The 12,761-nt window shown below is 40.7% G+C and overlaps 1 protein-coding gene across 4 annotated transcripts in view; it reads left to right on the top strand.

Annotated features, from left to right (window-relative positions):
• Positions 1–11,803, top strand: part of CDK19 (cyclin dependent kinase 19) — a 90,140-nt gene extending 78,337 nt beyond the window's left edge. For 3 of the 4 annotated variants that reach the window (XM_084889891.1, XM_084889892.1, XM_084889893.1), the window contains 5 exons: positions 2,280–2,352; positions 2,748–2,845; positions 3,557–3,635; positions 4,789–5,055; positions 7,257–11,803. In XM_084889891.1, coding sequence (XP_084746017.1) covers positions 2,280–2,352; positions 2,748–2,845; positions 3,557–3,635; positions 4,789–5,055; positions 7,257–7,388 — 649 coding nt within the window. In that variant the 3' untranslated portion in view covers positions 7,389–11,803. The remainder of the gene's footprint in view (positions 1–2,279; positions 2,353–2,747; positions 2,846–3,556; positions 3,636–4,788; positions 5,056–7,256) is intronic. The other variant, XR_014795525.1, reaches the window with a different exon arrangement.
• Positions 11,804–12,761: the final 958 nt, after the last annotated feature.

Genomic DNA, 12,761 nt, shown 5'->3' with positions numbered 1-12,761 from the left:
GCCATGCCAGCCAGGCAGAATCTGTATTTCTAGTACAGGCTCTCAGGTGCCCAAGCTGCAGATCTGGAAGCCAGGTTTGTGTAGCAGGGTCCTAGAGCACATAAAAAGGGCTTTGAAATGTACATATGCGTTGACCAAATAATCCCAAGAATTTGTTCTGTGGAAGCAATTCGAGAAGCTAACTCAATACTTATTATGTGCCTGGCATGTCCTATATCCTTTGCCTACATTTTCTCATATGATCATTATAACAACTCTGTAATGTAGGTATAATTATAATCCTTACTTTGAAATGAGGAATTTAAGCCTTTCATAGTACTAACTGCCCAAGATCATACACTTGTAACAGTCAGTCAGGGTCCGGTAGGTGTCTCTGATTTTCACCTGCTTGCAGTACTATCCCCTACAATGTGTACCAGGTGAATAATAACTAGTGTGAAACACATTAGTAACAGTAGGAGATATGCACCCACTACACATAATAAGTTTAAAGAACATTTGACAAGGAAAAATACTTATAAAACAATATTAGGTGAAAAAAATGAGGGCAATTTATGCAATATGATCCCAGTTTTATAAAAACAAAACAAAAATCGCCACTGTTTGTATAATTGTGTGTGTGTGTGTGTGTGTGTGTGTGTGTGTATAATGTCAGGAAATTATCAAAATCTTGACAGTGGTTCTTTATCACTGAACGGCTTGATTATGAGTGATTTTAATTTTCTTCTTTATACTCTACTATATTCTCTAAATTTTCTGCCATGAACATGTATTTTCTATTTTTTACTGATTTAAATTTGAAATATTTAATATATAGGAACAAATGTATGTGATATGTATAGCTTATTTAGAATAATAAATGAATACCCTTCTACCTCACCCCTCAGCCAAAGAAATAGAACATTACTAAGATTACAGAAGTACTCTATGCACCCTCCCTTCCTGTTCATGTTCCTCCCAAAGGGTAGACCCTGTTCTGAATTTGTATTTATCATTCCTCATTTTTCATTGTAGGTTTACTACAAATAAATTATTGTTCAATTTAATGTATCTTTGAACTTTTTATATAAATAGTATCATACTTTCTGCACTATGTTTTTTCTCATTCAACCTCTGTATTCATTTTTACTATTGTTAGCATTCTATTATGTTAATATATAACAATTACCCATTCTTTAGCAGATATACATTTGGGTTATTTACAGTTTATTCTATTACCAAAATGCTGCCAAGAAATTTTCTTGTCTATGTATCCTGTTATACATGTGCAAAAATCTCTCTTAGCCCTAGCTGGTTTGGCTCAGTGGATAGAGCATCGGCCTACAGATTCAAGGGTCCCAGGTTCAATTTCGGTCAAGGGCACATGCATGGGCTGTGGGCTCTATCCTAGTTAGGGACTTGCAGGAGGCAGCCGGTCCATGATTCTCTCTCATCATGGTTGTTTCTTTTTTTTCTTTTTTTAAAAATATATTTTATTGATTTTGTTATGAGAGGAAGGGAGAGAGATAGAGAGTTAGAAACATCGATGAGAGAGAGTCATCGATCTGCTGCCTCTTGCACACCCCCCACCGGGGATATGCCCACAACCAAGGTACATGCCCTTGACCTGAATCGAACCCGGGACCCTTCACTCCCCAAGCCGACGCTCTATCCGTTGAGCCAAACCAGTCCCGGCTCCTTTTTTTTTTTTTTTTTTAATATATTTTTTATTGATTTTTTACAGAGAGGAAGGGAGAGAGAGAGAGAGCCAGAAACGTCGATGAGAGAGAAACATCGACCAGCCGCCTCCTGCACATCCCCTACCGAGGATGTGCTCGCAGCCAACGTACATGCCCTTGACCGGAATCGAACCCGGGACCTTTCATTCCGCAGACCAACGCTCTACCACTGAGCCAAACCGGTTTTGGCTCATCATGGTTGTTTCTATCTCTCTCTCCCTCTTCCTTCCTCTCTGAGATCAATAAAAATATATATATTTTTAAAAATCTCTCTTAGACTAGATTATGTATCTAGGGAAAGAATTGCTGGGTCAAAAGATATTCACATTTTCAACTCTAATGGTTAATGCATAATTATTTTCCAAAGTGATTGTAAAAATGTAAACTCTTGCATGTGGTGTATAACAATTCCTATTTCTTCACATACTTACCAATGTTTGGTGTGTGTTCCTTTTTAATCAGAACAAACATATACCTTATAGGAGAATCCAGTCTTTGAGCTTTCCATTCTATGGATGGTGTAAGTGTTCCCAACGATGTCTGATTGTTATGTCTTTACAGATACGCCAACAGTAGCCTCATAAAGTACATGGAAAAACACAAGGTCAAGCCTGACAGCAAAGTGTTCCTCTTGGTAGGTGCATTCCCCCCAGACTGGGAAGTCAGAACCTAGTGCAGCTCTCACCTCATTCCATTTCCCATGGAATTGTCCCAGCTGTTCCTTCTCTTTGGAAGGAAAAGAAATCAGTGGGTGCTGGGTCAAATTAAATATTTTTATTTTGAGATGTTATTCATAACTTTCAGCCTTATTTCCCCCCCAATAATTTTATCAGCAGAAAATGAATTAAATTCTAAAACGGCTTTAATAATTTTTTGCCAGTTCCACATAAATGTGTATAGTGTGTTAATCATGCAGTGAGCTGTACAAAATAGCATTTGAATTAATCCTGTTAGACATTAATATAAAAGTCAAAACTGACTTGTAAACAACTTTTTCATGTCTTATCAATTTCTTCTGTGTTACCCTAGCTTCAGAAACTCCTCACTATGGATCCAACTAAGAGAATCACCTCAGAACAAGCTCTGCAGGACCCCTATTTTCAGGAGGACCCCTTGCCAACACTGGAGTATGTACCCTACCTTTTCTGTGTCCTTTGCTCCAGGTGACGGTGTCAGGTAGTGGCGGAAAGCAAGAGAGCATTTGTTTTGAAGTATTTTACTTTCTTCATTAATGCTACTTTGGAGAAAAAGTACTTACGAGAAAGGTCTTGTATTTTGAAGGAGGCAAAGCTGTGGAGAGGTGTGAATGAAAAGAAGTATTTTAGGAATGATGATTAATCAGTTTTACAGATAAAAACAAATGGGGCAAATGGGACTTTTATAGAAGGTCAGTCAGAACAGTTTAAACGGAACCAGTGGGGAACTGAGAAGTTAAAAGTCAGTGTGTCTCCATCCTCTCTTATACCTATGTATATCAGTGTGCTTAGGTTTGTTAGAGGTGCAGCTTTTCTTGGAAGAAAAGTTATTTTCTTTGTTGAAGCAAATACAAATTCAGTTATTATTAGTGCCAATGAAGTTTATGTGGAGAAATTCTGTCATATATGTCAACTCCCTAACAACAGCTAAGATTTATTAATGAGCATGGCAACGTGTAAAATTAAGACAACAAATTGTTTTTTAATGATTAAATTAAGTTGTGATGGGAGACATCTAGCAAGCACCAATCACAGATGAAGAATAGGAAATACATTGAGAAAAAAATGGAATTTTAAATTAACAAGGTCAGTGATATTGTAGATTTTCGGTCATGACATTTCTTTCTTTGTAATGATTCTTAGTGTGTTTGCTGGCTGCCAGATTCCATACCCCAAACGAGAATTCCTAAATGAAGATGAACCTGAAGAGAAAGGTGATAAGGTATGAACTGCATAGTACATTTTCACTTCCAGAGAGTAAGGAGGCAAAAAGAGAACATAGGGAAGTATAATGTAATTACCGTGTTTCCCCGAAAATAAGACATCCCTTGAAAATAAGACCTAGCACATCTTTGGGAGCAAAAATTAATATAAGACACTGTCTTATTTTCGGGGAAACAGGGTAGTAGCCCTGCACTTGAATCCATGCACCAGTAGCTCCCAGTAACTCTGCCACCCTCCAGTAGCTCTCCGCCTGCTGCCCTGCCCTCCTGTGACTCCCCCTTCTCCCTGCCCCCCTTCATAGCTTGCTGCCCTGCCCTCTCCTGTAGCTCTCCACCACCCACTTGTAGCTCGCTGCCCCATCCTCCTGCTGATCCGTGATCTGGTTGTTGTGCAGTCGGTTGTTATGCTTCACGGCATAATGACCATTTGCATATTACATCTTTTATTATATAGGATAATCCCTATGTATTTAACCACCTTTTGTTTAATTAAATCTGTATTTATGTAGGTATGCTTTGAAATTTGAAATGTAATAAGTTTATAGATAGATGGCCTTCTGATTTGTTTTATAGCCTACTAGAGGCTCAGTGCACGAATTAGGGATGGGGAGGCTGATCGGGGGCCGGGCTGACCAGGGGGAGGGTGTCCAGGTGAGGGGTCAGTTTGCATATTAGGCTTTTGTTATATAGGATTTTATTCCCTGACTCTTCATTCTTGCTTTTTGTTTGTTCAGCATTATTACCATCACCTTGTGCAGGCTACTTTTCAAAGCATCTTTCTATTCTTGATACACTTAGAGATATAAGGCCCTTCCCACACCCTGTACGGAAAATTACTCTCAAAAGACTATTTGAGCTGTTTTAATGAGGACAGCACTATTTTCTGTGTGCCTGTGGTCTTCAGTGGGATGTCTGTGTCTGGTTGGAGGGCTACTATGCAATTGAAGGGACCCCAGAGAATGATTCCCATTCCGGGCGCAGCACTTTGACCTTTGGGGATGCTGTAGTGCTTGGCTGCTCCATTTTCCAGCCATTCCAGCCACTTTGGTGTCCCACATGGGTCTCCCTGCAGGTTGGCTCAGTACATCAGGTATTGAAAGACATTTCCTGTTAATTTAGTTCCATACCAAGCCTGCTTTTTTCCTTCCCAAGAATCAGCAACAGCAACAGAACCAACATCAGCAGCCCACGGTCCCTCCAGCACAGACAGCAGCACCTCCGCAGGCGCCCCCTCAGCAGCAGAGCAGCAGCCAGACCAATGGGACTGCAGGAGGGGCCGGGGCTGGGGCCGGGGGCACCGCAGCAGGGCTGCAGCACAGTCAGGACTCGGGCCTCAACCAGGTGCCTCCCAGCAAGAAGCCACGGCTGGGGCCTTCAGGCGCAAACTCCGGCGGGCCTGTCATGCCCTCAGAGTATCAGGTACTCCCCTGGATTTTGTACTTTTAATGTTGATACATTTTATTAAATCAATGCTTTTAGAATTAAGTAGCACTTAACTCTAAAGTTTGTACAAACTGTAAATCCTATTTCTTGGGCATTATATGAAAATGAATATCTTTTTTATATTTCATGTAATTGTGAGATATTTCTCTCTTGACTTGTTTATCCTGACACCCCAAGGAGAAAAGCTGAGGCAGGCCCCTTCCTCTTCAAAGAAAATTTCTTCTTTTGCTCAGACAGCTGCCTTTCAGCTTTGGACCAGAAAAAGATACCTAGATAAGCAATTGAAAAGAGAGAAGAGTGGTAGCATATTTTGGACAAAATAGCTATATACCAGAAAGATTTGCTGTCATTGGAAGGAAATAGTAAATAGCCACATAAACATAGAAGAGAATTAAAATTGAAATTTCTCAGAAATAACCATTAAATCTCACTAGAAATAAGTTGGAGACTAGAAAATACTTTCTGCTAAAAGTACTTTGATTAAAAAAGAAAACTAAGTTCTAATACAAATTCTCGAAATTAAAGAAAAATTAAGGTTTGGTAAAAAGGGGCCACATGCTAACCTGACTAACTATAATAATCTGATTATATCGAATAGTCCATTGTGGACAGATTACTTTAAAAATTGTTTTAATTTGTTTATTAATTTTAGAGGGAAAACAGAGTGAGAGACAGAGAAACATCGATTTGTTATTCCACTTATTCATTATATATTCATTGGTTGATTCTTGTGCGTGCCCTGACTGGGGATCAAACCCCCGCAACCTTTGTGTATTGAGATGATGCTCCAACCAACTGAGCTACCCGGTCAGGATTCTAATTACTGTTTTTATTCCTTTCAAACTGAAGAGCTCTTCAAAATCTTTTTTCTTGTCCATCTTGTGCTATTTACTTAAAAACAAAACAGCATATTTATAACATGGGTAGATATCTCAGCTAGTTAGTTGGATAGATTAGCACGAGGAGAGGGAGTCCCTTTGCATCTCTTTGCAACTCTACCATCATCGCTGTGTTTGTTCTTTATCTGGTTTGGAAAATCCAGTGTGTGTGTCCAGTCTGCTCAAGTGAAAGTGGTCTTCGCCAGCCTGACAATTACAGGGCTTGTGAGTGGAAAGAACATTTTTTCATAATAAACTTTCAAAACAAAACATAGTTAGAATGTGGAATTTTGGAAGGCTTCTTACACTAACACACTAATGGGAATTGTGTAACTTAGGTAGGATCCGGTCAGTTGTGTTTAACCAAGCCTATCTTACTGCCCTGCTGTCTTGGGCCAGATGTTGCAAGTCCAGTTTGGCAGCCTACGCACCTGAGGCAGGGACCTTGTTGATTTGTCCTTTCTTAACCCTAGTGCCACCTCAAAGTCATTTGCATTTTAACCACAAATCATAGCTTTATTATGTATATTCTTTCCCACTTTTCGTGGAGGAAGAACTGGCCTTCTGAGCATAGCCAAAGACATTGGTCCCAGCTATTCTTCCGTTTCACCAGGCACCATGTTTTAATTCTATAGACCAATTTTCCTTTCACATATTTTTTCATATATGCCCTATGAAGGTGAATGTTTCATTTAAAGTAATAAAAACATTGAATTGAAATACACTGGTGCCTGCCTCCTCCTGAGGGCATTTTCATATATGAACATGTTTTTATTCTAAGTAGACCTGAGGTCATAAAGCCCACTCATTGCTGCCGTGCCCTGCCCAGCTCTGCCTTGCTTTGTCCTGGAGGTGCTGCTCGTGCCCCCACTCTGGCTCTGCCTCTGAAAACCTTTCCTCTACAAATGATTTCTTAATCACAGCTTTGTTATTTACAATGAGAAAATTAACAAGCATCGGTAGATATTATGGATAACTTTGGCCAAATGTGCCAAATTAATTATTCTTGTTTGTAAATCTCATGCAAAGAATGACTAACCAGAGTTAGTCAGCACAGAGAGCAGTGGATAATGGAAGTTTCCCACTGCCTTGTGTGTGTGTGCACCAGTGTAGCTCACCTCCAAAGAATTCCAGCCAACCATGTGGTTATAGTGGTGGCAGGCTATGATTTTCAATCAGCAAAATGTATTAACAAGCTAAGCTGGATCTGACCCAGGATGAACGTGGCTCACTTCTCCATCCCGTTGTGATGACCATCTCTTCATTCATCAGTAACTCCCTTCTCCTGTTTCCTTCTAGCACTCCAGTTCGCGCCTGAATTACCAAAGCAGTGTTCAGGGAGCCTCTCAGTCCCAGAGCACACTGGGCTACTCCTCCTCATCTCAGCAGAGCACCCAGTACCACCCATCTCACCAGGCCCATCGGTACTGACTGCCGCAGCCCAGCGCAGACTCCAGCAATGTGATGTCCGCATGGAAGAGAACAAAAAATGCAAAAACTATGGTGCCAGGTAAACTTACCCACGTGGGAGGAAGACTGTCTTCTGAGCATCTTGCAAGGACTGATGTCTCTTCTTGATTGACTTAAAGAAGATTTTTGTGAAGTTTCCCCAGCACCCTTTCCCTGCATGTGCTCCATTGTGACTTCTCTGATCGGGCATCTGATCTAATCCCAGCACTTACCTTCTGTAACCTTCAGCATTTTTTTTGAAGGATTTCCTGGTGCACCTTTCTCATGCTGTAGCAATCACCATGATTTATCTTTTCAAAGCTCTTTTAATAGGATTTTAATGTTCTAGAATCAGGACTCCAGTGGTGTACATAGTTTTATACTTCATCAACTAACCTAGCAACACAGGTAAAAACGTACCTTTTAAAGCACTACGTTGTTTTCATAAAATATAACTGTTTTGCTCATGGAAGTCTTAAACAGAAATTGTTACTGTCCCAAAGTACTTTACTATTATGTTCTTATTTATCTAGTTTCAGGGAAGGTCTTATAAAAAGATAAGTGGTGGGACAGAGGGAGCCTACAACCAAAAACAGCCTACATCTTCGAAGTTAGTATGCTTCATGCAATGAATAACTGAAGTGTGTGATATTTTTTATGTAATCATTTACATGGAACTTAGTTTCTAGAATCATCCTGAGCAGTAGTCAGTATTGAAGAATTATAAATTTAACTTCCTGTAGCTAAGTCTGTGTTAAAAGGGTTTTGAGAGCTTTGATGAAATGCAGTCTTCTGGTGACCTGCACCAGAGAGCTGGAGAACAGAACTGCACTAGGATTCTTTAAGGAGCAGTGCCGATCAGAGGATGTATTACTTTCCTTTGAAGGAAAAGCTCCTAGTGTGTATTGTACATAAAGTTGGCTTCTCTAAAGAGCTGTTGGTTTCTTCACATGTGGCCCATCTTGAGTAACTTCCTTACATAATCAAGGGTACTCGACAGAAGCCTGCCGATGATTCTGCTTTTAAAATAAAGAGCAGTGTTCTCCATTTGTATTTGCATTAGAATATAGAGTGACTATTTTTAAGGCATGTTAAAAATTTAGGTTTTATTCATGTTTAAAGTATGTATTATGTATGCATAATGTTGCTGTTGTTACTGAAACGTAATTCTATCAAGAATCTTCATTGCACTGAATACTTTCTTTTGCCCCTAGGGGAAAACTAATAATTGTGCCTAAAAAACTATGGGCAGATAGTATACAACTAAACTAGATAAAGTGCATATTTGCATTTCCATAATCTATGAATTGGAGGCCGAGTTCTTTCTCAGTCAGTGAAAAGAACCCCTCACTCCCAGAGTCACAAAGAAATGTAGACGTAGAGCTCTCCTTGTAATGTAATGGACAGGACGTCTGTGTTCTCTGAAGGCTACTCGTAGCACCAGCCTTGTTTTAAACGTTTTCTTAGCTAGGAGAAATAGCTGATTGTTGTATATGCAAGTTATAAGCATTTTTTTAAATTATTCTTTATGAACTTATCTACCTGGTTATATACTCTGGGTCCATATACAAGTAACATAAGACTTTAGACAGAAGCCAGTATATATTTTGCACTATTGCTGTGATCCTGTAGCCAGCAAGGACCTTACTGATTTCAGCATAATAATGCTTATTAGTAATAAAGACTATATAGTGATGCTTACCAACACTGACACAGTTGCATGCATGCTCCATTGGAAGGAATTTCTGATTGTCTCCATGGTGATTTACCCCTTTCGTTTTCAAAATGAAAAATTAATAGCCCTCTGCCTAATGTAGCTGCATATATAAGGTTCTGTCCTGTGCCCTGAAGCCTCATTGTCCAGAGTGACAGGTCATAAGATGCTCACTCACCCTCACCTGCACCCAGTGCTGAGCTGGATGGGAGATACAAAGGACAAGACGGACTTGCTAGCACTTCAGGAGCGCATGCTCCACTCCATGGAAGGGAGAGGTGGCTTGTAAGTGACACCATCTTAGAAGGCGAAGGTCCTTTTGTCCACTCCTAGACCACTTGGACAGAGTCACCGTTCCAGATTCTGCTCCACAGTAAACAGTGTTATGGGGAGGTTTCTATGTCTAGTTACCTTCGAGAAAGCCAGCAGTTAAGTATCACAGCAGGCATTCATGTACATTTGAAATGTTTACAGCAGCCTTTCAATAAGTGGGTGGCTCTTGGTAGGCAGAACACTATTAAGTAGTTGTAGGAAATTAGAATGAAAATAGAAGCTCTGTCCTGCCCTCAAGGGGACCTTACATTTAATGAAAGACATACCCAAGTATGTGCATGAGCCAAAATGCCATGCCCCTTCATACTTTATACACAACTTAGAAATGCAGTTCTTGCCGAAACCAGTTTGGCTCAGTGGTAGAGCGTAGGTCTGCGGATTGAAAGGTCCCGGGTTCGATTCCAGTCAAGGGCATGTACCTTGGTTGCGGGCACATCCCCGGTAGGGGGTGTGCAAGAGGCAGCTGGTCGATGTTTCTCTCTCATCGACGTTTCTAGTTCTCTATCTCTCCCTTCCTCTCTGTAAAAAATCAATAAAATATATTTAAAAAAAAAGAAAAAAAAAAAGAAAGAAATGCAGTTCTTGTGATGTGTACCTACAGGATCATAGGACTACCTAGCATTCCTGGTACGTAGTGAATTCTGGCAGAGCTGATGGAGAGGCTATAAGGGGATCTCATCAGTTGTTCCTCTTACGATGTTCCCCAAAATCGAGCCAGATCTCCCCATTCCACACAGGACCAGCGTTCTGGTCATTGCCCTGGCCCTTTCCTCCTGTGGTCCTGCCTCAGCGTTGGTGATGCCCGTATCTTTTAAGATCATTTTGATTTGTAATCTCCATTACCCTGTAAAGGGGCGCAAAGCCTTTAACAAATTTATGGTCCCTAAAACTGTGGGCCCTCAAAGGAGAACTATGAAGCTCTTTGAGGTTTAAATTTACCTTTGTAGTCCCCAAGTGACTGCCTTCCTCTTTGAAAATGTATTACTGTCATGTCCCTGAGAATGCAGGGGGGGATTCCTCAGCATACGGGAACACCTAAACCAGGGGAGGTCACCGGAAGGAAGGAATCGAAATGAAGGTGCTCTGCTCCCCATATTACAAATCAATGAGGTAGCTTTCTGGTGAGGTGTGTGTGTGTGGAAAAAGGGATTTCAGAATTTCAGGACAGCTGAGCTCCAGGGTAACGCTGCCTGGTGGCAGGGCGGACACTAAGGCTGGAGCAATCCTTGCGGGGAAGCAGATGATGCAGTAACTAACATACAGAAACCAAGGACGTATATTTTTATATCTGTGTGGTTTAAAACTTTAGTACTTAGAATTTTGGCCTTCTGCACTACTCTTTTGCTCTTATAAACAATTTACCTTTAAGAATGGAAAGGGACAGCATTTACATATGTGTTCACTGCCTCATTCCCGGTGAGGCAGCGGTTAGTTATATGCCTCTAAAACTATGCTGTTTTCTCTACTAAAGAAAGAAAAAATAGTTGAACAGTAAGACTTGCCACTTAGTCTGCTTTGAATAAATTTATGTGGCGGAAACTATATAATGAAGGAAGAAATCTATGAAAATTGCAAACCCCAACCTATCTATGCTGATATCTTTGCAGGAAATGGAGGAAGGCAGTGAAATGGCAGTTAGAGTAAAGGAGGCTTGAAGGATTCAAGTATAAGTAACGTTTTATATAAAGCATAGTAGTTTAGGTCCCCATAATCTTAAAGAATATCATAAATATAAAACAAAGTTCATTGTTTTAGGATTTTTAAAAAAAAATGTGTTGTACCTAAGACCATACTTAACTCTTCTATGCTGTCACTGCAAAGGCGTGATAAGTATGTATTGTATGAAAAAGAAGTCCTTAATGCACTGTTATCTCCTAAATATTTAGTAAATTAATACTATTTAATTTTTTTTAAAGATTTGTCTGTGTGGACACTAAAGGTATTACACAAAATCTGGACTGAAGATGTCCTTTTTAACAACAATTTAAAGTACTTTTTATATATGTTATGTAGTACATGCTTTCTTAAACGGCATAGTTTGTATTTCCCATAATTCCCACTTGTGAAGTGTGCTCCTCCTTATCTCACTTCAGTCACTTCCTGCATGCACCCCTCTTTATGGTTCCGGAGACGACTGTGTGCTCTCCACACTCGGCTGCGAGGTGCCGCTCAGGGCACTGCACCCAGCGAGGCCCGCCCGGGGGTGCAGGACAAGCTGCTGCTTCGGAGCCGAGTGTCCCCCGCTTTTGAGTTGTCCAGGCCTCCTCCTCGAAATGACTGTTAAAACTAAAATAAATTACATTGCATTTATTTTATATTCTTGGTTGTAATAAAAATTTAATTGACTTTGTGTGTGTGTGGCTTCTTTAAGTATAAAACACTCTTGTTGAAAGGGTGAGTGTTAAGATTTGAACCGTGCGCCTAGAAGCTTTTCCGATCACACTTGTCCTGCAGCGATGCAGCCTCCCTGGGAGTTGCCACATGGTGGTGTATTCAGGGTGTTTATGATCCCACAAAACCTCAGAAGCAAAATTACAGCTTTTAAAGCATCTCCAGGGGTAACGTCCTATTTTTGAAAATGAAAATTGGTGTTTTAGAAGAAAACAATGGGCAGCATTTTGTGGGGAGAGATGAGCTGGGAGTCTGTCCTTTTATAAGAACGCTCTGTGCTGAAGCGGGTTTGGCTCAGTGGATAGAGCGTCGGCCTGCGGACTGAAAGGTCCCAGGTTAGATTCCGGTCAAGGGCCTGTATTTTGGTTGCAGGCACATCCCCAGTGAGGGGTGTGTAGGAAGCAGCTGATCAGTGCTTCTCTTTCATCGATGTTTCTCTCTATCCCTTTCCCTCTCTGTAAAAAATCAAAATATATTAAAAAACAAAACAAAAAAACCCTCTGTTGTACCTGGCTTCCTCTTATGGTTTACACGATGAGTCCTCTGAGGTTAGCCCAAGGGTCAAAGGCATCATGGAGTGAGTTGAAGAATGTTTTAAATGACACAAAATTTCCATTTCTATCTGAAATAGATATTGCACATATCTAACTGCTTGGCACAGATTGGTTTTTTCAAAACTGTGCTATCCACAGGGTAGAGCTTCTCTCTGAAAGCTGTTTTTTGACCACGGATGCCTTTCTAAGCAGCCACGTGGGTAAGAGAAAGTGGATGACTGCACAAACCCCTTACCTCCAGGGAAAGTGACCTGAAAGGTGGGTCCATCTCCCCAGCGGAGTGTAAGTTCTTTGTGACGGCGCCCAGGGTTCATTCCTCCTGCCCTCCCAGCAGCTGGCAGGATGCTCGACAGCAGGTAGTTC

This window comes from Pipistrellus hanaki (assembly GCF_964339955.1).
Source record: "Pipistrellus hanaki genome assembly, chromosome: 7".
Lineage (NCBI taxonomy): Eukaryota > Metazoa > Chordata > Mammalia > Chiroptera > Vespertilionidae > Pipistrellus > Pipistrellus hanaki.
Note: the sequence above shows the minus strand (reverse complement) of the source record. Positions and strands in the feature narration are given on the sequence as shown.